Source organism: Micromys minutus (assembly GCF_963924665.1).
Source record: "Micromys minutus genome assembly, chromosome: 9".
NCBI classification, from domain to species: Eukaryota; Metazoa; Chordata; class Mammalia; order Rodentia; family Muridae; genus Micromys; species Micromys minutus.
Genome location: NC_137978.1, coordinates 51924948 through 51947948, shown reverse-complemented (window position 1 = coordinate 51947948; position 23001 = coordinate 51924948). Strand labels below are relative to the sequence as shown.

Genomic DNA, 23001 nt, shown 5'->3' with positions numbered 1-23001 from the left:
CGTTCCTTCCCTGCCTCCGTCCCTCATCACACCCCTGCTGAAGCCAAGGCTCCATCTCTGAAGCCTACACTCCACCGTGTCTCACCCCACATTAAATGGAGCTTGGGGGCTGCATCCAGCGCCTGAGATGATGCCCTTCCTTCCTCAGCCCTAGCATCTTCCATCTCTCTAACCGTCCTGGTAACCCATCCTCTCTCCTATCACATGACTTCTATGGTTGCCCACCCCCATGCTTCCTCATAGCCAGCATTTCTCTTCAGTGACCCACGTCTGGCTCTGGATAGCCAACAGTGGTAGTAGATCCTCTGAGGCTGAACCTTTCCCACAGGGCTCAGAGACCTAGCCTAGATCCCGCCCACTCTCATCAGCCCCAATGACTTCCTCACAGTCAGCTGGGGACCAGGCTAGGTGTTTGGCCCCACAGACACCTCGGAGGGTTGGCTGGCATAGAATTAATGTAAGCACATCCTTCCCCAGGAGCACCTGACACTGGCTAAGAGAAGCCAGCATTAATCAAACAATTACACAGCTAATTAAGTAAGTCCTGCTCAGAAACACATGAATTCCAAGCCCTGTGTAGCAGGGATGGGTCATGAGCTAATTCAGTTCAGGAACTGGGGCAGCCTTATCCCCAGAACTTGACTAGTGAGATCTCAATAGGACACACTTGGAGAACAGGGGTAAGTGCCAACAGAACTTACGGGGTTCTTTTGTTCTAAGTTCATGCTTCATTTACATACTGTGTGGTTTACATTTCATTTGTATTTGAGGGTAATGCGTGAGCCTCTTTTCTTCCCATGAATACCCCTCCCCTTTCATCGCTTCTTGAACAGCCCTCAAAAGTCAGCAAGCCATCAAGAGGGTTCACTATTTGGTAGAAAGGGTGTGAACTTCCAGGTCAGGTCATCCTGAGTCCCAATCTCAGGTTCTAACTCGCTGTGTGACAAAGCATTGACTCCTTTTCTCTGGTTTTTCAGTCTGGGGGGGGGGGAGACAGACAGACAGAAGCAGAGAGAGACAGAGACAGAGAGACAGAGACAGAGAGAGACAGAATTTTTCTCTGGCTGCCTGCCAATCTGTGTATCTGTGTGTCTGTGTGTGTCTATGTGCATGTCTATGTGTGTTTCTATGTATGTGTCTGTGTGTGTCTATGTGTCTCTGTGTGTATATATCTGTGTGTGTGTCTGTGTATCTATGTGTATATGGATGTCTGTGTGTGTGTGCATGTCTCTGGGGTATGTGTATCTGTGTGTTTGTGTGTGTGTGTGTTTGTGAGTGTGTGTGTGTGTGTCTGTGTGTCTATGTGTGTATGGATGTTTGTGTGTGTATGCATGTCTCTATTGTGTGTATGTATGTGTGTGTTGTGGGTGGGCTGTGCCAGTTGTGGAGGTGGGGGCAGGTAGGTGTATACAGAAGCCAGAGGAAGATTTGGGGTGTGTCTCTCTCATTCTCTTTTATTCCCTTGGTACTGAAGCCTTCGGCTCTTTGGCAAGGCTGGCTGGCTGGCTGGCCGGCACCACGCGGCCTCCTGTCTCCCGGTTCCCCTACATCCCCACACTGAATTACAGGTGGCCATGGCCACACTCGGCTTTTCCTCTGTGTGCTGAGGACAGAACCCAGCGCTTTCTTAGCAAGCACTCTTGCCCATGAAGCTATCCCCCATGTCATGGCTTTTCAATCCTCTCCACTGTGTAACAGGTGCCAGCAGCCGGGAATCCATGAAGCCCTGTCACAAGGTTCCCGTTAGTCACCGCAAGATTCAATATACAGTGCAGACAGCATAGAACACCTCTTAACTAACACGCATTATTTATGGAATTAGCTGTTTTTTTATTCTAAGATAATGACTTAAGTTTTTACGCTAACATAGCCTTTATCTTGTGAAATAGCGTTTTTATTTTGTTTCTTGTTTTGTTTTGTTTTGTTGTCTTAATGTCTTTAATTAGTCTGTTGGCAGGCCACTGATTTCAAGACCTGCTTGATCCCAAAGATGAAGACTGCTAGTCAAGCTTTGCTTTTAGCTTCCAGCGTCTGATCCCAAACAGTGACCCTTGCTCTTCCTCCCACAGGGTCCAATCGCCGATTCCAGGTGAACGCCGTGCACACCAGCAAGGCCTGCAGTGTGATCAGCAAGTACACGGCCTTTGTGCCTGTGGACATAAACAAGAGACAGTACCTACCCACGGTGGTCAAGTACCCCAACTCTGGTAAGGCGCATGCGTGTTTTCAGGGGGCGGGGCGAAGCGCCTCAGCCCACAGGCTTGGGGGAGGAGCTGAGATACAGGAAAGAGCAGACTCCCAGCAGGAGGCTCAGACGCAGAGGAAGAGAGGAGCTTACGCCATTACTATATTTCGTCCTTGGGAGGGAGGAGGAATGATCCAGTTCCTTATAAAGGATCCCAAAATGTCTAGAATGATGCAAATTAGGACAGATGCGTCAGAGGAACAGCCACCCAGGGGGAGAGCTTGTGCGTCGCTGCGGAACCCATCCTGATTTCTCTTGATGGGTTGTCTACGAGGAGGGAAATCACGTGACACATTCGGTTACCTCAGCTGGAACACGTTGACGCGTACAGTGTTTTTTAAATTAAGGGTGTGGAAAAATAGTCTATTCTTAAAGGGACACTTAAACACTCTTTTTGATAATATACTGTATCCACTGCAGAGATATCCCATCATTCATCAGGCTCAGCCTGGTGGCACAGGCCTGTCATCCTGGATGCTCAGAAGATGGAGGTAGATGGGTTGCAGGTCCAGGGCTACCTGAGCTACACGTTCAGTTTTCAAGGCTAGCCTGGGCAACTTAGCAAGGCCTTCTCTCAAAATAGAAAGTTAGAAGGAAAACCAATAGGAGAGTGTTTGCCTGGCGTGTGAGAAGCCCCAGAGTCAATCCCTAAAACTGGCTTTTTCTTTTGTGTTTTACACTCAGTCCATGTGCTAAAGCATATTTTACACCATGCAACCTCGAGACCGTTCTGTAAAGTAACTCCTCCATTACTGCCCCATTTTACAGATGGGAAATAGAGGCAGAGGAGGTTTAGTGACATGGCTTGAGGTCACACAGCAGGACTGGAAGAGCTAAGCTTTTTAATCCCAGTAGCCTGGTCCAAAGCCTGCATTCTCACTCACTCTTCTAAATCATATCTATATTCACATTCATATCATTTCTATTTATATCTATTGCAACCTGGGACTAGCACAATGGCTCAGAAAGGCACCTGCTGCCAAGCCTAGGGAGCTCAGTTTGATCCCTGGAACCCACTTGGTTTCAGTGGGAACCGACCCTCGAAAGTTATTCTCTGACCTTCACATATGCCCAGCAGCAAGCTGTGTGTGCAAGGTGATTGTGTCCGTGGGTGTCATCTGCGATGTCCGTGTGTATGTCTGTGGTGTCTGTGTGTATCCATTGGGACAGTACTTCCCAGCCTTCCTAATGCTGTGGCCCTTTAATACAGTTCCTCGTGGTGTGACAACCACCCCCCCAGCCACAAAATTATTTTTATTTTTACTTCACAACTGTGACTCTGCTGCTGTTATGAATCATAGTGTAAGTATCCGAGACGCAGGATATCTGAGAGGTGACCCCTGTGAGAGGTCCTTCGACTCCAAGGGGTCACATTCCACAAGCTAAGAGCTGCTGCTGTGGGGAACACTTCAGGGTTTTGGGGTTTGGTTTTAAATCTGGGTTTTTATTTTCTGGATTCCACTTTTCTTTTTTGCCACTGATAAGACTTTGTCCTTGCTTGGCTGGTGGTTTGTTTTGTTTTGTGTTCGTTTGCTAGTGCCCGGGCCTTGACTTGCTGGGCAAACACCTGCCACTAAACTACATCACCAAGCCTCCTCCTCCCCTTCCCTTTCCTTTCCCCTTCTCTTTGTCCTTCTTTCTCACCAGGCCTCCTAGAGGAGGAGGAGTTTAAAAACCAGGAGAGCCCTTCCAGTCCCCTTTCCTGATCTGAGTCACCAAACTAATCCCTCATTCCCATATCCCATTTCCAGCTCAGACCAGCAGCACTGGACCAGAGGCTGTGCCCCCCACCCACACCCCTGTCCATCTCCCCTCACCCATCTCTGACCATGTGGCTAGTCTGTGTAGTGCATGAGAGACCAAGGACCCTGGGCCACTTCCTACTCCAAATCCTAAAGCCCCAACACTCCCCATATGTGTGCTAGGAAACAAACCCCTCTTTCTTAGTCTGTAAATAGCTGTCTAGGGCAAAAAATAGAAACTCTCAAGTCAGGAAGTGCATTCAAGGACCCTTGGTTAAATAAAGCTAGAAGCTTTTCCCACTGCGGGTCTCAGCCCTTAAAGTGTTAATTCACATCAAGAGGCTGGGAGGAGGGATTTGGGGCTGTGGCTTTTCCAAATGTATTCCCCAGTGAGACGATTATTTTGTTTTAGTTTGTGGGTTTGTAGGTGTGTGACCCCATGTGTGTGTGCGAGTGCAAGTGTGTACAACACACAAGGGAATGTGGCCACATAAGGAGGACAGAGGTCACCATCAGGTGTTGTTTCTCAAGTGCCATTTGTTTGAGACAGCCTCGTTGCCTGGAAGCTCCAGGGACAGTGAGTCCCAGGCATCCTCCTGCCTCTGCCTCCCTGCACTGGGATTATGGGTGTGTACCATCATACCAAGCTTTTTCAAGTGGATTCTGGGACTGAAAAAGTCTTTCCATGTTTTACTGACTGGGCCATCTTCCCGACAACACAGCTCTTATATTTAAGGAACAACTTGCAAACTAGTGTCCTCTGAGGATGGGGTCTTTGGGGAGTTAGCTTCACCCCTCTGCCTTCCATTGGTAATGTCTGGGGCTTCATGGACATGTGGAGGAGGAGAGGGCTGGGACATAAGACATTTCACAGTATGTCAGTATCCCCATTCTCCAGATAGGGAAACTGAGGTTCAGAGGGGTTCACAGTCTATCCACCTGGTAAGGGATGGGGCCAGAGCTCAAACTCGGCTCTTTCTGGCCCCAAACTCCATAGTCTTATGTCATGCCATGCTTGTCTGCCTTCGGTTGATTGAGAGAAGAGCCATTCCCTCATTGCTGATAGCCTTGGGGAAGGGCAGGAACCAACAGGTTCACACCCACTGATGCCCTGCCCTTCCTTGTCCTCCCTGAAGGTGCCATACTCAGCTTCCGGAACCTGACCCGACAGTGGAAAGGCTCTTCTGCTGGCCTTGGAAGGTCCCAGACTATGCTCAGAGAATACGCCTCGGCCGCAGGAGACAGCAAATTCCAGACCCTAGGTAAATGCCATCTCATGGTGGCTCAGAAGCCCAGGCACCCCTGGACCCTCAGGGGCTGTTCTCTGAGTCTGCCATCTTTGGCCCTTAAGCATGGGAGAGCAAGGGATCCTCTGGGTTCCAGGGGACTACCATAGTCATGGGGGGGGGGTTATAACTCCAGCACACAGCTTTGTACAGAGGCAGGAAGCAGGGAACAGCAGGCGGAGCCTCTGCCTGGCTTTACTGCATAGCATCCCCGTCACCCTCAGCTGCCTGCCCTCAAGCCTCTGGCTTCTCCCAGACACCAAGTTCTGGGAAACCTAATGAGCAGGAGAAACTGATGACCGAGGAAGCCATTCCAGCTACCCAGGGTCCCACCATCTGCTGCTTTCTGTGTTCCCAGCACCACCTTTTCAGCCTTTACCCGACTGCATAGGGCTCAGAGAGCTGTGGCATGACCTCTATGTGACCTTGAGCTGGTGGACAGCCTGGCTGCCCTGCATCTTTCATCCATGCCTCTCTACTGAACATGGGAGGGACACCGGAGGCCACATCCTGACCCTAGTCAGCCACCCACAAGTCAGAATGCTTCCTCAGAGGGAAGTTAGTAAAAGATGAGAGTGCTGGTCACCCAGAGCCACTCTTCAGAATTAAGGACAATGTCTTGGTCTGTCTGTGCCCCATGCCACAGGGGGAATCTGCTGAGCCCAGCCATTGCACTTATAGGAACTTTCCAGTACAACTGTTCCCTCTCTGCTACCCAGCCCTTGGCAGGCTGTGACTTCCATTGAAATCATGAGCCCCTGCCTTCCTGTTAACACTGTCTTTCAAGCCCCACATCTTTAGCTCCTCGGCTCTTACTGTACCCCTCCTGTTTCCTAGTGAGGATTGCTAGTGGCCCGTGCTGAGAGGTCCCCTTGTGCTCGGCTCCATCCTCACTACTCCGAAGTCCTCACACGCACTTTAAGAGATTTTCTTTTCCTTGGCTGTCTTAGTCAGGGTTTCTATTCCTGCACAAACATCATGACCAAGCAGCAAGTTGGGGAGGAAAGGGTTTATTCAGCTTACACTTCCACATTGCTGTTTAGCACCAAAGGAAGTTAGGATTGGAACTCAAGCAGGTCAGGAAGCAGGAGCTGATGCAGAAGCCATGGAGGGATGTCACTTACTGACTTGCTTCCCCTGGCCTGCTCAGCCTGCTTTCTCATAGAACCCAGGTCTACCAGCCCAGGGATGGCTCCACCCACAATGGGCTGGGCCCTCCCCCTTGATCACTAGTTAAAAAAATGCTTTATAGCTGGATCTCATAGAGGCATTTCCTCAACTGAGGCTCCTTTCTCTGTGACAACTCCAGCTTGTGTCAAGTTAACATACAAACCCAGCCAGTACATTTGCCAAAAAAAAGAGTTGTGTGCCCCAGAGAAGTCAAGTGACCCACCCAAGGTCATGCAGCCATCATGTGGTGGAACCAGGGCTTGGACTCAGTGTTTGGCTGTAAACTGAGAGGTTAACCTCCTGGTTGCCTCATTCAGTCTCTCTGTCTCTAGTTCGTACTCATGCTGAGGGCAATGCACCACCACCCTTCGTTTGGGGACAGAAAGGCTTTGCTGAACGTGTTTGTACTTGAGCTTCTTTTCTATAATTCAGACCCTCCTTTATGTCACACTGCCCGGCCAGACAATCCCACCAGACTGACAGTCCCAGTGACCGCCATCTTGAGGCAGCGTTGCTTTGGTTATATGGTTCTGTTCCTGTGATAAGATAGCCTGAGGATAGCAACTTAGGGAGAAAAGGATTCGTTGTGGTTGGTGGTTCCAGATGGCTGGCGTCTGTCATGGTAACAAGAACAGGGTCTCCCAGGCTTTCTTGTGGTGGTGGGGGCGGGAAGCTGGCTGGTAACGTTTTCATCCACACATGGGAAGCAGAAAGAAAGAGAACAGGAAGTAGGGTGAGAATACAAAACCTCAAGCCCTGCCCCCCAGTGACATAGTTCCTCCAATAGACTTGACTCCAAAAGGTTCCAAAATCTCCCCTAAACTGTCCTGTGAACTAGGTCCCAGTGTCAACTCCACGAGTCTATGGGGAAGCGTCTCATTCAAACCACTACAATCGTGGTTGTGAACCATGAGTATGACTATCTTACAGACAGAGAAACTGAGGCTCAAAGCTTTCTAATGACTTGGGACCATATACTGGAGCCTTCTGAAAACCTGGAATGAACATCTTAGGTAGTAGAGACCTGGGGAGGAGAGGCCCACCACACCCAGACGCTGACTCCCATCCAGAAGCTCTCCCTCGTTTGCCCCATATTCCCCATGGGGTCTGCAGTTTGAGGTCTCACTGAGTACTTAGCTAAGTACTTGGTGAGTACTTGGTGAAGCACTAAGCACTGACTCCTTTCAATAACTTGATAAAGACAGGTGTCCTTAACTCCAATTTACATTGGAGGATTTAAAGAAACATTACCAAGGGCCCATGGTTTAGTGAGTAGAGGTGTTAGGACTTTGACCCCAGCATGGTAGGATACAGGGAAGGGTAAGGGGTGCCCAGGCCCCACTGGCATCCTCTGTTACAGCCCTACAAGAAAGCCTTACTTCGACCTTCACTAAAACCCCGTCCCCTGGCCATGAGAAGCACACTGCGGCAGAAGGTAAGCAACCGGCTGGGGCTGACTCTTTTATTCAGATGGTGGGATGTGAGCCGGAAGTAGGTGATGTCTTCAGAACAGCCTTGGAGAGGTTTAGAGGACTGTCCCCCAGTTTAAAGATGAAGAAGTTGAGGCTTAAAAGAGGGAACCATTTTCCAAAGTTCACTTAGCAGGTTTGTTACAGAGCTGGGCCTAGAGTCGGGCCCCCTATTTCTAGCTGGGGGAGCCCATAGTCCCATCACACTCAGCAAGGCAAACTCTAGCAGGGTTGTCAACTCAGAGTCTCATCTGAAAATGGGGTTGTTGATGTGAAACCATCAGGGCCCCTTCAGTCGTCTCCCAGAAGATGCCAGGGCTGCCTGCAGGAACCTTAGAGGCTCACCTGCCCCTTATCTCTGTCACCTGTACTTGGGTTGCAGCTGCTTAGCAAGCAGGTCCCATCCTGGTTCCATCCATACATAGAGAAGCTCCCGCCCACTCAGAACCAGTTTCCCCATCTGGGAGGTGACTCAGTGGTCGGGGCCCCTATCAAGTCTCAGTCTGTCATTCTGTGACTCTCCAGGTCCCCCTCAAAACCTGTCCACCAGCGCTCCATCCTCCACGAAGGCCTCCGAGGCCACCTTCGGATCTAAGTAAGTAGAATTTCCCCCTGAGAGCCACACTGCTTTCTTTCCTTGTCCTGATGTCGAAGGCAGGGCCAGTCTTACCTCCAGGATGCTAAAGAGCCCTGTGGCCTAGAGATGCCTCAGTGTGCGGGTCTCACACCGCCTAACTATCCCTCACAATTTCCAAGGTCTCTCTAAACATAAACACCCTTGGGAAAGTCAATAAATAGGGTTTGTTTTTTCTTTTCTGTTTAAAAAAAAAAAAAACCTACCAAAAGCAACTTACATAAGGTTTCGTGAGGTTTGAGGGGGCAGCTTATCATGGCAGGAAGCCTGGAGGCAGGGGCATGAGGCAGCTGGTTACATGGCATCTACGGCCAGGAAGCAGAGAGACAGGAATGCTGGTGATCATCTTCCTTTCTCCTTTCCATTCGGTCCAGGGCTTCAGTTCTATGGGACGGCACCACCTACGTTCAGGGTAGATCATCTCTCCTCCGTCAGCCCAGAGAGTTGTTCCTTCATTGGTGCTAGATCCTGTCAGGCTGGCAGTATTAACGGTCACGACTACCTTAGGAGCCTTTCCATCACTGGACTCGGAAGGACATAGTATCCATAGAGAACCTAGAAAAACGCTGACCAGTTCATTGCCCCGTTGTTGCTAAGGGATGAATTAGGGATGGCCACCTCCCGCTTTCTCCAGGCCTCCATTTCCCTGGCTGTCAAGTGAGGAGACTGGGGGACACCACCTGTTGGGTGTACCTTTCAGTGGGCTTCTGAGTAGGCCCAAGAGGGCTGGGATGACCAGAGAACCTGTTTCTATCTGCACAGGTTGAATCTCAACAAATCCAGGCTGCTGACCCGAGCTGCCAAAGGCTTTCTCAGCAAATCATTGGCCAAGGTTCCAGAGACATCCCCAGGCAGCCAGAGCTCTGACTACATGCCATTGGTGAGCTCCAGAACTCAGCCCCCTCCCACCCAGCTCAGCCCCTGCTAATGCCCTCCCCCCTTCACAGGGACCTCCGATGCAAAACACTCTGTGTTTCCTAGAAATCTTGCTCTCAAGTAGCAGACAGAGCTGTCAGGTGTCCCCACCTGCAGTGTGGGTTTTAGCCACAAGAGATTGTCTGAAATCTACTATCCTTGCCTTGGCACTGTCCTACAATACATGAAAATAAGCTTCACAAGTAAGTTAGAGTCACATCCCAAGGGCATGCCCTAGCTTCAAAAGTAGCTCTGTGGGCGGCCCGGTGTGCGATGGTGAGAAGAGAAGCCCGTTTCTACAGCCCACTGCTTGGAGTCAAGGAACAAGTCAGGCTGCTCCTGCCACATCTGGGGGTTCCTGAGCTTGAGTTTCATAGACCCACAAAGGAGAAGCACTTTTGGGTACTTCCCCCCACCTCCATCCGTTCACACCCAAGTACATGCATTATGGAATCCCCAGATATCCTGGGCAGCCAGGTAGTAGACTTCTAGCCACTGCCAGTGTTGATTTGAGTCTGGCTCAGAACAGAGGAGATGACCTTGAATTAGATAGACGTAGTCCTCGGGAGAAAGCATCCAACAGAAGCCAGACAAGGGACAGGGCAATCCTACCCCCTTGGGAACCGGAAGAGGAGAGGTTTGCTTTGATGGTGTGACCCTGAGGCCTGAGTGTTGACAGAGTGGAGTATGACTTCCGGAAGAAGGCAGTAGCCGAGCCAAGGCCTGAGCTTTGAGGAGTCCTGGCCAAAAGGCGGGGAGAGGATGCAGCTTGGTGGAGAATGGAACCAAGAGGTGACAGCGCAGGAAATTGAGGCCAGGTGGTGAAAGGCTTTATAAATCACATGCTGGACTGCGAAACTGGTCTGGACCCTCAGAGAATGTGGAATCTGGGCTTTGTGGAGGAAGTTCCCTCCCAGTGCAAAGAGAGATGGGGGCAGGGAAAGTGTGAGGAAGTCCGGCAAGGGAGCTGTCAGGCCTTTCAGGAGTTGAGAGTGATCAGTCTGCATGTGGAGACAGGGTGAGCAGACCAGAGTCTGACGGACAGGCCTGAAAATTCCCTGTGGCCAAGCAGGGCCTGCACAGGGGAAGAGGCAGGTTCGAGGCCGGAGAGCAAGTGAATTTGGCTTAGAGAGAGATTAGCCCATGAAGCCGGTGAGGGCATGCCCTGTTGACTTTGGGTATCCTGAAAATGCCCACAGATAGGCAGAGTGGGCAGGAGAAGATGAACGAAGAGACTGTGTGAACCTGATTTTGTGTGGCCTGGCACTCCAGGGGCTGAGAAGTTGGAGGCTCACTAAGAAGTTCCTCTGCCCTCAGGTGTCTCTGCAGCTGGCCTCAGGGGCCTTTTTGCTCAATGAAGCCTTCTGCAAGACCATCCAGATCCCCATGGAGAAACTCAAGTGGACCTCACCCTTCACCTGCCTCCGAATGTCCCTCGTCACCCGCCGGCATGATTTGAAGACTGAGGGTCCTCAGGACGGCACCGGTCTCTCCTCTCCACCCCCACCCTGTGATGACATCTCCCTGAAGTCTGAAGACAGCTCAGACCAGGAGCTGAGAGCAATGCTGGAGCACACGGGAAAGCTGTGGGCCACTGTGGTGGCCCTGGCATGGCTGGAACACAGTTCGGCTAACTACATCATTGAGTGGGAGCTGGTGGCTGCCAAGGCCAGCTCATGGGTGGAGCGGCAGGAGGTGCCGGAGGGCCGCACACTGAGCACCCTGAAGGCCACCGCTCGCCAGCTGTTCGTGCTCCTTCGACACTGGGATGAGAACCTGGAGTTTAATATGCTCTGTTACAACCCCAACTATATGTAAGGGGCGGGGAAAGGGATGGTGGGCCGTTATGGTTGATGGGGGAACTTTTTGAAAGCCGTAGCCAATAGAGTGTTGCTAGGAAGAGCTTTGGACTGGCAGTGGCTAGGTTTGAATTTCATCCTAGTCTTGCTACAACCTACTAACTTTAGATCAGTCGCGGCTCTGTCAGGGCCTCAATTTCCTCTTCTACAAAACAAGAGGTAGATTTTTTTTTTTTTAATGGACCCAATGTTCTTCCCATCCGGATTGTCAAGCAGCTCCTGCTCCTCGGGCATGGCAAGAGAAAAACACACACACACACACACACACACACACACACACACACACACACACCGGCGGTGAGGGGAGATGGAGAAAGACCATGCTGGCATATATTAGGGAGAGCAATGTTCCTGTCTTGAGGGGGCAGAAAAGAGTACATAAGGAAACCCAACAAAGACAAGAACTACAAGCTTGCTCCAGGCACCAAGAGACCTCCTCTGTCTATTGCATTGTGAGATAGGCTTGTGTGTCTCCATGTTAACAGTCCAGAGGCTCTAAATCCCACTAGCAAGCCAAGTAGAGAACCATCGTTCCCAAGACTTTGCAAGAGATCCCCCCTAGTAGTTGAGTCCTGTGTGTTACTAGTAGTTGAGTACACATCCATGGTATGGAGTCTGGCTTCCTGTCTGGGAAGATGTGAGCAGAACCATGGGAGAGATTCCTTTCCAGCCAAAATAGGAGATGGTAGCTGTGGTCTGCAGGATTAGTCTAGAATAGGTAAGCTCACGGAAGTCAGTGAGGAAACCAGACTTAAATTGTTGTTGGATAAAGTGACTTTCTCCGTTTGAACTGAGGAGCTAGAGGAGCATGCCTATGTGAATTGCACTCTTGGGACAGTGGTGTCTCTACCAAGGTGACCACACCACGTCATTTGGCTGACAGAAAACTTCTCTGCAGCAGAAAGACAGGTTTGGCTGCATGTGCTGTGTCTGGACGCGGAAGGGAATAAAAGACTTGAAATTTCAAAGCAGGAGCTGAGGGTGGTGGGGGGCTCCCCAATTTAAGAGTTCCATATGATACTCCTGGACTAGTGTCAAACTGCCCAGGCATTGCCCCTCCCCACTCACTTCCCCCAGAAGTGCATCTGGAACTCACCAAGGACACTAGCCCAGATCCCTTAAACAGAAGCTATGAACCCCAGAAATCCCTTACTCCTAAGGTTTTAGCTTCTCATGTTTTATTTCCAAAAGTAGTCCCTAAGACTCTGACATGAAACCTTACATTTCCCTTTTGGTGAGACAAGTCTTGGTTAAAGCAATCCATGCGGGTCTTATGGGCTCCAAGCCAGTGCACAGCCCCACAAAGATTCTAAAGAATATACAGTCTGTATTAGGAGCTAGAGTAGGATGGAGGGGAAGGGGGTGCTTCCACAGAACACCAGCTAAGTGAACAGACCAGAAGCAGACCCAACAGGATGTGGATGCTCTGCTCCTAACCCTTGTGCCCTGCCCTGGCCCTCCAACTACACAGAGGCAACTTCCCAGAGGGTCCCTTTTGAAGAGGCAAAGTCCCTTTCCTATGTCACTGAATGCCCCTGCTCCGATTTGCCCTCTGGGGAGAAACCACCTCACAGCTTGGGTGTTGGCTTAATATCAGTGTCACCAAGAGAGACAGGGAATAAGATTGTATTGCCAAAGGTTCCACAAAGATAAAGGGAAAGACTTGCCAGCTCCCCTGCTCCATCAAAACCCCCACTACTTTCTACCAACAGCTCCAGTTTCCTTGGGGTGGTAAGGATAGTGTCTATGTCTGATCATTATGAGGGGAAAACTGGCCAGGCCATGAATCAGAACATAAGGACTTGGGCCTGTCTTGATGCTCCCGCAGACAGTGAGGGGGCTTCCTTTCTCTCAGCTTTCTAGAGTTAGTGAACATACTGCTGCTAGCATCCTTCTTGGTTTCATGGATTCGCTGTACTTCTGTCTTTGAACATGTTGTGTGTGCACCCCAGGCCCCTCTCTTCCCCAGCAATGAGCAATTTGGACTGTCTAGACAGCATCTGCCCGTGAGCTTGAGCCTAGGGCCTTAGAACCTGAACAGGACAATGGCCGTGGCTTGGGGTAGTCAATCTCCCGCCTACTGTGGAGTTAGCACTATGAGATCCCTAAAAAGATCTGCCCAAGCATCAGCTGTCAAAGCTCAGCACTGAGTTTGATGCATAAGTAATTGATGATCTCTGTAGCCCTGGACTCACCCTCCCAGCACCATAGTACCAAGAAATACAACCCTTGGTTTTCAGTAACCCAAGTACTGGAAGAGGGAGTGTCCGGACAAGAAACATTTGTTAAATTGTCCCAGTGGTGTTGGGATGACTTTCAGCCTCTGTAACTCACTGCCTGGCTCGCCAAGCAGATGACTAAAGGGTTGGCCTTAAGGGAAACATAAGGGCCATAGGTAGTGAACACGGGTATAAGCAACTAAACTGATACAGAGATCTTCAAGGGATGTACTGTTGGCCCTGCGATCTAGGTGAAATTGAATTCATCCCACTTAGCTTGGTAATCAAGCATTACTTTCAAGGTCATGTCAAAGGGACAACAACGTCCTCACTGTGTTGAAAAATGACCACTGAGACTGTCCAGCCAGCATCTTCACTACCTTCAGCGGACCAAGACTGAGGAGCCCATGGGGTAGTCCTAACCCAGCCACCCTTGAGCTGTGTGACTTCTGGAAAATTGCTCTCTTCCTCCAAGGCCCTCTAACCTTTTGTAGAATGATAGTATTCTATTAGATATGTACCTCAAGCCTGTTGCTCACCCATACTGGGGAACACCCCTAACCCCCCGAAAAACAGATGCAAGTAGATTGGGATGACAACTGGTTAACAGAACCACTAATTTTCCAAGGAGGCCACCAGCATGCAGCTCTCTTAAAGGTACCCAGGTAGAAAATGCTTGTCTCTGGGCATTTCCCTGAGTTAGCACTAACATCTAAATATCCTTTATGGAGCCCTTGCTGTGTGTAAGGCCTGTGAACTAGCACCTGTGAGCACACTGGCTGCCGTCCCTGTTTTTGGAATTTAGCAAGTAGTCCTGGAAGAGCTTCCATGACTCCCTCTGGCACTCTTTGGTCCAGGACTGGGCTTCTCCTGACTGACTTGTTCTCCAGCTCCATGGTCTTGCTTTCTGTGGGCATTGCCCCAGCCTAACCCTCCCTGAGTTCTGCAGGCACTAATCTGCAGTTTGCTGAGTGCTCTGACATTCTCGATGGTGTGGGGAGCACTGGTCAGAGTGGGGTGCCCGCCATGGGTTCTGATTCCTGTGGGGCAGGGAATGCCTACAACAGGATGCTCTATGGGTCTTCCTCCTGCCATAGGTGGACCCTGTCTGTAAGGCCCAGCCTTGGCTCACACTGCATGTGTAAATATGCAGCCTTGGTTTCCAATTACCAACTCCAGGTGATTTCCATCTGCTCTTCAGATGAGTGAGAAAGCAAGCCACCCCCACCCACCCCCACCCATACCCACCCTCACCCAACTTGCTGGTTCACCCGCCATTAGAAGTTTCTAGAAGTTTTCTCTAAATCTCGCCTGCACCCCACCGACATCTTTATTTGAGAGACAAAACTTCTCTACTGGCCACTGCCCTTGACAGGAACTCTTACAAGGAGAAGGTATGAGAAAGGGCCTGTTCCATCTGACCACAGTGGCCCCTCAGAGATTGCCTACCCCACGCTCCTGCCTGACTGAAATCTGCCTGAAACCCCAACACTTGTCCTTTGGGGTTCTAAGTCCTTTTTCAGATCTGACATACTGTGACACCTCAGAGTAATTCGGGCAACCTTGCATTCTAAATCCTCAGTGCCCTGCGGTGGGAGAGGGAGGGCATGGGGCATACATCCATTGCTACTGCACTTATTTTTCTCCTCTAGCAGGATCCAAAACAGGGCGGTAAGGAAGAGGCTCACCCCTGCATTTGAGCACCACTCTCCTTACAGTGCTCCTAAAAAATACTTGGGACTGAATATGCCCGGGACAGAGGCACCTGCAGCATCATACAGGTGGGCAAACTGATCCACAGAGATCTGTCCCCAGGCCAGGGACATTGTAATCATGCTCAGCCAATCCAACAGCTCTGTGCCGACCTCTGCCCTGGCCTGGTGTCTCTGGCCTCAGCACTTTCTTCCCATGCAACAATGCCTGTGTGAGATGCCTGTAGACGCTGTAGTCCTCTCAGACTCTGGGCCAGCTGTCCTGGGCTTGCAGCCGCTTCTAAGGCAAAGCTCCTGTCTCTGTGCGTTCGTGCGGTAACACCCGGTATAGTTCCAACTGTTTGCTCAGGTGGCTTTGGCTCAAGTGGCATGGCCGGTGCTTGTCCCTGTCAGACAGAGCCTCAAGTGCCTACCTATCACGTGCTGCCCTGTGTTGTTCTCTGCTCGCCCCCAGTGACCTCACAGTGCCTAGACACTTCCTGCTGCTTGGAAAACACATTACCACCCTGTCTGGTTAGCCAGTTACGTTGATGTTGCAGAAATCCTAGAGGCCGGCTGTCTGATTCCGTGGCTTAGCCATGTCTGCCCTGGAAATGTGTGGGGATATATTTTCAAGGGATGGCTCCTCTGTCACGGTAGCTTCTGTCCTTCTACAGGCTTTTGGCTCATAAAAGCTGTCAGTGTGACAAGATTATATTTGTGTCTGGTCCCTTCATTCTTAGAGCCCAAACTAGCAGGACGGGGACCCGATCACCTTCCTTAGTGAGCTGCACCTGCCTTGGTGAGGGTTCCTCCTAAGGTGATCGATGGTCTTGGTTTGCTGGGGACTGAGAGGTTGTGGGGATGTCTTACAACTGAGAAGTTGGTCACAGTTGTTTCCCTAGGAGCAGAGCCTGAGATAAAGGTATACCATGTGGACATAGAAGGTTTGATTGGGCGAGCCCAGGAAACACTGGGAGAAATAGCAAGTGGAATGGAATAGTGCGCTATGTTTTCTAGAGAGACACACAGAAACCATCTTTTCACCCCAGATAAGGGAGAAAAAATAGTCATTACAAGTCCAGCCCTTCACAAGTGAGCAGTCCTGACAGCCCGAGAAAGCCGCCAGTCAAACCAATGCAGATGTTGGCACTATCCAGTGGAGGACCCAAGCCAGCTGTGCACGTGTTCTCTGAGCAGAGTTCAAGTTCATTTGTGTTGCGTTCTATCCCACACCTTCTGCATGTTTGCAGCCGAGACTTTCTAACGTACAAAGGATGGAGCCCCTTATTTTTCTGTACATGTGATATAGTTTAAAATTAGAGTGCTGAACTTTGGAAGTGTGTGTGTGTGTGTGTATGTGTGTGTGTGTGTGTGTGTGTGTGACACAGGGACTGAGGAGTCAGTCCAGCGACACACAGATGTAAACATGGCGGTAGCTTCGTCAAGGCCCCACCGACATTGCTGACTCCCTCTGTGCTCCTTCCCAGATCCATGTTTAATTAAACAGCAGTTGTAAGATGTGTTTATTCAACAGGCCACAAGTTACCAAACTTGTCCCCCACCAAACATGCGTGAGGCTCATTCGCACATCACAAAGTAACTTACCATTTTTACCCTAACTGGTCCCCCCAACCCCATATGATCAGTATTGACTGTGATGTGACATGATCTGTAGCCACCTAGGAATTGGCTTAGTGGATAAATGAGGCTCACCTTCACTTCAAAAGGACACCCTACGGGCTGAGGTCCCAAGCTGCATGAAAGACATCGAGTAAGCTAAGCACCATCTCCCATCAGCCTCTGCTTCCTGGCTACAGGTATAATGTCGTGTGACGTGCTGACAGCCCTCCTCCCCCACCATGATCAACTGTATGCCCTTGAACTGTAAGACAGAAAGAACCCCACCCCCTTAAGTTGCTTCCTGTCAGGGATTTTGGTTGATCAGGAAACATGATCAACGCAAGCCCTTTGCAGATTTCGGGTCAGGGCAGTGGGGAATGGTTGGCTAAAATAGGAATTTCCCACCAGCCCCCAAAACATTGCTATGAAGCACTACCAGTTTCCACAGACAGTGGGGGATGCCAGCAGGCTGAGCTGAAGCAGTCAGCAGCACCCCACTGCTACTTCCACCATCTCCTACTGACTCTCCAGTAAAGGCCAGGAAGACAGTAAGGACCGCCCCGCCCCTTGAACTGGTAAGGATGCGCTGAAAGATAACAGGAACTCCTGAGCTAACTCCAGCATCTCTGTAAGACAGGAAGTGACCACACCCAGGATTCTGGGCTGATAACACCCAGTTCCCTGCAGGGCACTGTTGCCCCTGTCACTCCGTAGCCTGAGCTCCCCTGAGCTCTCAGGTCACCCTCATCCTGGTCTACCAAGAGGACTGCAGCCCCACCCTGTCAAGCTCCATCATTCTGCTGAAAGCCCCCCAGCTGCACGAATCCTCTTACTGTGACTCTGGGAGCACCCAGCCCACACATACACAAAGTCCAGCCACCTCAGATCTAGGGCTTTGGAAGAAGCAAGGGCCACACATCCTCTGGCGCACAATGACCTCTGAATCATCTTAGTGACATGTGATGCAAAGGGTCCTTTCCTATTCCAGATACCTAGAGTGTGGGTCAGACCCCACTTTTAAACCCAGCTCAGCTGACAGCAGGGAAGTGGTTTACTGTTACTTCCTCAGCCGTCGTAAGACAGACTGGTCCCAGAAAAGCCCCGGACCTTCCAGAGGGCAGATATGCATTCTCCTAGATGTGACACCGTCCCAGTGTGCCCAGCATGGGTGACTTCAGATCCTGGGATTCATTGGAGGAAAGACGAGGCGGCTTCCCAGACCTCTTCTGCACTCAAGTTGGCGGTGCAGTCCTGGCATCCAGCAGAGGGCGCTGTGGGTGTGCACTGCCTTCTCCGACTTGGGCTGTGTACAGCCTGGCTTTGGGAACTGAGGAGCTAGCATAGGGACGGAGTCCTGCGACCCCAGCTGTTCCTGACAACAGCCTTTCTTCTCCCCTAAAAACAAGCTTTGTAGCAGCCCAGAAGCCTGCTGACAGGCGCCATGTACACAGCTGTGTATTCCGATTCCAGGCTGGCTCACCTTCGCCTGGAAGGAAACCACGTGGTCCTTACCTGCTTGGCCACTCCTCCTCCTCCCCTCCAATATATTTGGACCACTCCCCCACAACACTGTGCAATGCCTGTTTCTTCCAGACTTCCTCTCAATAGTAACTTTCTATTTTACTGGGAGTGAGGGGGAATGGTCTGTCTCTCAGCTCCCTCTCTCCATCTCTCTCTCTCTCTCTCTCTCTCTCTCTCTCTCTCTCTCTCTCTCTCTCTCTCTCTGTATGTTTGTGTGTGTGTGTGTGTGTGTGTGTGTGTGTGTGTGTGTGTGTGTATTTAGTGTATTCAGAGATCTCCTTCCAAACTGGTGTACCTGCCTAGTCCTGTGTACCAGCCTGCCCCCATCAGATTGGAGGCCTTCCAGGGGCAAGGATTTTAATGTCCTCCATCAGGAGGCAGGGGGTTCTCAAATAGAGCTCTCTGTCTCTTTCACTGGCCAGGACATCCTTCAAGGCAAAGCTTCTGCTGTCCCCATAGCACCTGTTTAAGCACGGTTGGGGGACATCCTTTCTGTCATTCACTCAAGAAGGGACCAGAAATGACCCAATTCCTGTGAGCTTTGAGCGCTGGGTATAAAAGATTAAACAAACAAAACATCACCAGTTCGGGGAGAGAAAGGGAAGGGACTGGTGGAAATTTAAGAGTGGAAACCTTTGGCTGGTGGCATAGTCTCTGTGAACCCCCAGGGACCAGGTTAATTGTCTCTGTAGGTCTTGTGTTGTCCTTAACCCTGCAGGGCTCCTTCCCTCCTTCCCCGGACCCTTCCTCAAGCTCTCTGAGCTCAGCCTACAGTGTGGCTGTGGGTCTCTGCATCTGCCTCCATCAGTTGCTGGGTGAAGCCTGACTCAGACTCTCACTCAGACTCTTGCCCGCCTTTGAATCCCTTTCCCCTAACTGGACTGCCTTGTCTGGACTTAGTGAGAGAGACACCCTGATGTGCCTGGGGGGGTGGGGGGTGTGAAAGGAGGTGGAGGTGTGGGCTGGGAGGAGAGGAGCAAGGGGGGCCTACAGCCGGGAAATAAAGTGAATAAATAAATAAGATTAGAAGCCATGACTGCCTTGTGTGCACCTCCACACCGTCACCCCAGGCTCTGCTCGGATCCCTGCTTCCCTGTACTGCCTGTTCTCCCTGCCCGCAGATGATGGCTTCAGATGCAGCCTCCACACTGCAACCTCAAAAGGAAAAGCTCAAACAGCCTCTAGGACTCCTGCGGCCTCTAGAGGGAAAGTCTGAACGCAATCTGACAAGCAGAATCTCCCACCTGGATTGGGGGGAGGGTCCCGCTTTCCTGCTGGGTACTTCTTACCTGTCATAGGGACAATCTTTCCCTCCATCTACAAGCCATACTGGCTACTACACCTAGAAGCAAGCCAAAGTCCCTGCCTGCTAGGCTGCCACAGCAAAGTGCCACAAGTGAGCGTTTAATGCAGCCAGCTGCTGTGCAGCCTCCCCAGTGGTTCCTGTCACCTGCACTCCCTTTTTATAAAGACCAAGTTGGGGCCCACCCAGATAACCTCATTTTAGATAAATTGCCCCCTTTTAAATGTGTTAGTATTGTTATTTTATGTATGGGGAGTATGGGGGTGTGAGTGTGTGTACGTACATGTGTGTGAGTGTGTGTGAGTGTGTGTGTGTATGTGTGTGTGCATGTGTGTGAGTGGGTATATGTGTGTATTTGTGAGTGTATGTGCATGTGAGTGTGCATGTGTGTGAGTATGTGTGTGTATGTGTGCATGTGTGTGAGTGGGTATATGTGTGTGTTTGTGAGTGTATGTGCATTGTGTGGTGTGAGAGAGAGTGTGTTTGTTCGTGTGTGTGTGTGTGTGTTCATGTGTGGTGTGTGTGTGTGTATTCATGTATGTGTATGTGTGTGTGTGTGATGGGGGCATACACATGCCATTGTACCGGTTCCAGGAATGAAATTCAGATTGTCACAAGTACCTCTACCCGCCGAGCTCTCTTGCTGGCCCTAAAATAGTGTGTTAAAGACCCTGTCTCGGGGCTGAGGAGATTGCTAGTGGTTAAAGTACTTGTTCCACAAACAGGAAAAAGACAGTTTCAGTTCCAAGAACCCACATGAGTGTTGAGTGAACATGGGGGCCCTCCAGTCTCAGAGCATGGGGATGGGGGACGGGGAGGGCTCCCAGAACCAGCTGGACACCGAGATTAGCGAGAGCACGCAGATTGGGTCTGAGACAAACTCTCGGCCAGTAAGGTGGGAGAGCAACTGGGGACGCTTCCTGACATCAACCAGGAGCCTCCACATGCTCACACTCATGCACACATGCACATGCAAACACCCATACATATATATACATATATACTACATGTATGACCTCCCCCAAAAAAATGGAAGAAAGAAAGAGATTGTGTCTCCAGATCAAGTCTCATTCCGGATGTTAGAATTTTAGTGCAGGAAGGGAGGAGAGCAGCCTCGGGTCTGTCCACTGTCTCCGTGGGCAGATATTCCAGGAAAGACTGGACAAGCAACACAAAGTCAAGTAAATACCCACCGCTGTGTCCTAGTTCAGTGTGTGTCTTGTCTTGTCTATCAACTTGACACAAGTGTGTGTCGTCTGAGAAAACACCCCATGAGCCCAGCCTGTGGGGCAACTTCTTCATTAGCTTCATTAATTTCTTCATTCATTCAACGAATGGCCCAGACCACCCTGGGCAGTTGCCATCCCCGGGCAGGTAGTCCTGAGTTGTATAAGAAAGCAAACTGAGCAAACCATGTAGGCAAGTCAGTGAGTGAAAAAGCCGTTTCAGTTCCTGGCTTCAGATAGGCTTTTTCCTTGAGCTCCTCCTGCCTCATCTTCCCCTGACTATAGACTGTAACCTGTGAGCCAAATAAACCCTTCCCTCCTCAAGGTGCTGGTCATGGTGTTTTATTACAGCAACAGAAAGCAAACCAGAACCCAGGACAGAGGCTACGGAGCAGCTGGGTGGAGCCCTGTTTAGGAAGAACGGGGTGGTGAGATGCTGAGGCAGAGCTCTTGACCAAGTACAAGGGCAAATCATCTTTTCTTCAGTAAAAAATCTAAAAATACATTAATGATAATCAAACTATCATTTAAGGGACCATAAATGTCAGAAGGGCAGGCAGGGCCCACACTCATCTCTTTTGCTCCTCGGGACTCTAGTCTAGAAGTATCATCTTGGTGTTACGCACAAGGACTCCGAAGTTTAAAGACAGATGTCCGGGGTCATCCGGCTAGAATCCGTGGGAAGGATTCAAACCCAGGTCTGCCCAACCCCGGGTGCATGTCCTCCAAGGTGTTCGTTCCTCGACTTCTATGTGCTAGTGGCTGGCTCGGCTAAATGAGCCAAGGTTGCCTGTTCCCTAACTCTCTCCAGCACAGTCTCAAGGGGCCCGAGTCCTGCTCCCTACACCCTCCCTGGAAGACAAGAAGAACCCGACATTTCCGATCCCCTAACAAGAAGGCATATGGGACCAGGAGGTTCAGGACACAGGACAACCTGGGGCAGATCATCCTCTTTGCTCTAGCCAGACTGTTTCTTGGGGCCCAGTACTTGCCCCTACTGCTGCCCCCAAGCAAAGGATGCAGCAGGCAAGCCCTGGCCTGAGGAACTCAGCACCTAACTGTTCCCACGGGAGAAGCCTTAAGCTGTCAGAACTGGAGGTGAGACCCAGGCACCTCCAGTTGCCCACACCACTGCCCTTCATAGCTGGAGACACTGAGGCCCCAGGGAGGATGGGGCTGAGGCAAAGGCACTCATATCCTCCCAAACAACTACCCCTATGGAGTCCAAGAACCAAGAATGCCCTCAGCTGATACTGTTGGGGGATCAGGAAAGGTGCGCATGCACGCACAGAAGTGTGGTGTTTCAGAGGAGCCATGGCAGAAGCTAGACGCTCGGGGTGAAAAGATCCAAGGGGGGTTGGGGGGGGTCAAAAACTAGGGATTGCTGGAAGAAAGACTGGGTCACACAGAGACATCTTGTCAGTCCCGCAGTTGTGAAAAGCCCCACCCCCACCCCCAATATTATAACAGACACACAGAAACTGGTCTGGTCTGAAAGCACTGACTCCTCACTCAGGCCCATAAGAAACAATGTCTTCCATGCAGGACATGGCCCACCACCCTAAGAACAAGCATCTGTAATGGAGAGACCATATCCTGGAGCAGATCAGCTTGTAAACTAAACCCTAGGCCTCTCTACAACGAAAAAGATGTCTGCTGTCTCCTCAGACCTGCTCACAGGACTGGAACTTAAAGAATTATGAGTAACACCACAGCACAACCATGACCACTGAATTATGCGTTTAATTATGCATACCCCTCAGCCTTGCCCCAAGTCTCCCTCTGTTTGAACCCAGAGTTCTCATCAGTACCTTTAGGGTGAACTTGGGGCCCCCCGATCCCTTTATTTTTTCCTTTACCTGCCCCTCTTCTCAATATGCTCTGACTAAATCTCTCTGGTTCTCACCATTCCTTGTTGGCTGGTGTGTTGTGGCTGAGCCCTTCCTCTTGGAGCTTCTGAAACCAGGGATCTGACCCTGAAATTCTAACAATGCCACAGTAAATACAAAAAATGCCAAGATATGAGGCAAAATTCTTACCTGTCAATGGCCATTTGGGTCACTGTATGAACATTTTAGGTACATAGACTTCATGCCCC

At 50.6% G+C, this 23001-nt stretch overlaps 1 protein-coding gene across 1 annotated transcript in view; it reads left to right on the top strand.

The window, feature by feature from the left end:
• VWA5B1 (von Willebrand factor A domain containing 5B1) overlaps positions 1-11279 on the top strand; it is a gene marked incomplete at both ends in the record, with an annotated part of 41754 nt that extends 30475 nt beyond the window's left edge. The window contains 6 exons of the mRNA XM_080921616.1: positions 2070-2207; positions 5124-5249; positions 7804-7878; positions 8438-8507; positions 9309-9426; positions 10779-11279. Coding sequence (XP_080777742.1) covers positions 2070-2207; positions 5124-5249; positions 7804-7878; positions 8438-8507; positions 9309-9426; positions 10779-11279 — 1028 coding nt within the window. The remainder of the gene's footprint in view (positions 1-2069; positions 2208-5123; positions 5250-7803; positions 7879-8437; positions 8508-9308; positions 9427-10778) is intronic.
• Between the last annotated feature and the right edge of the window lie 11722 nt (positions 11280-23001).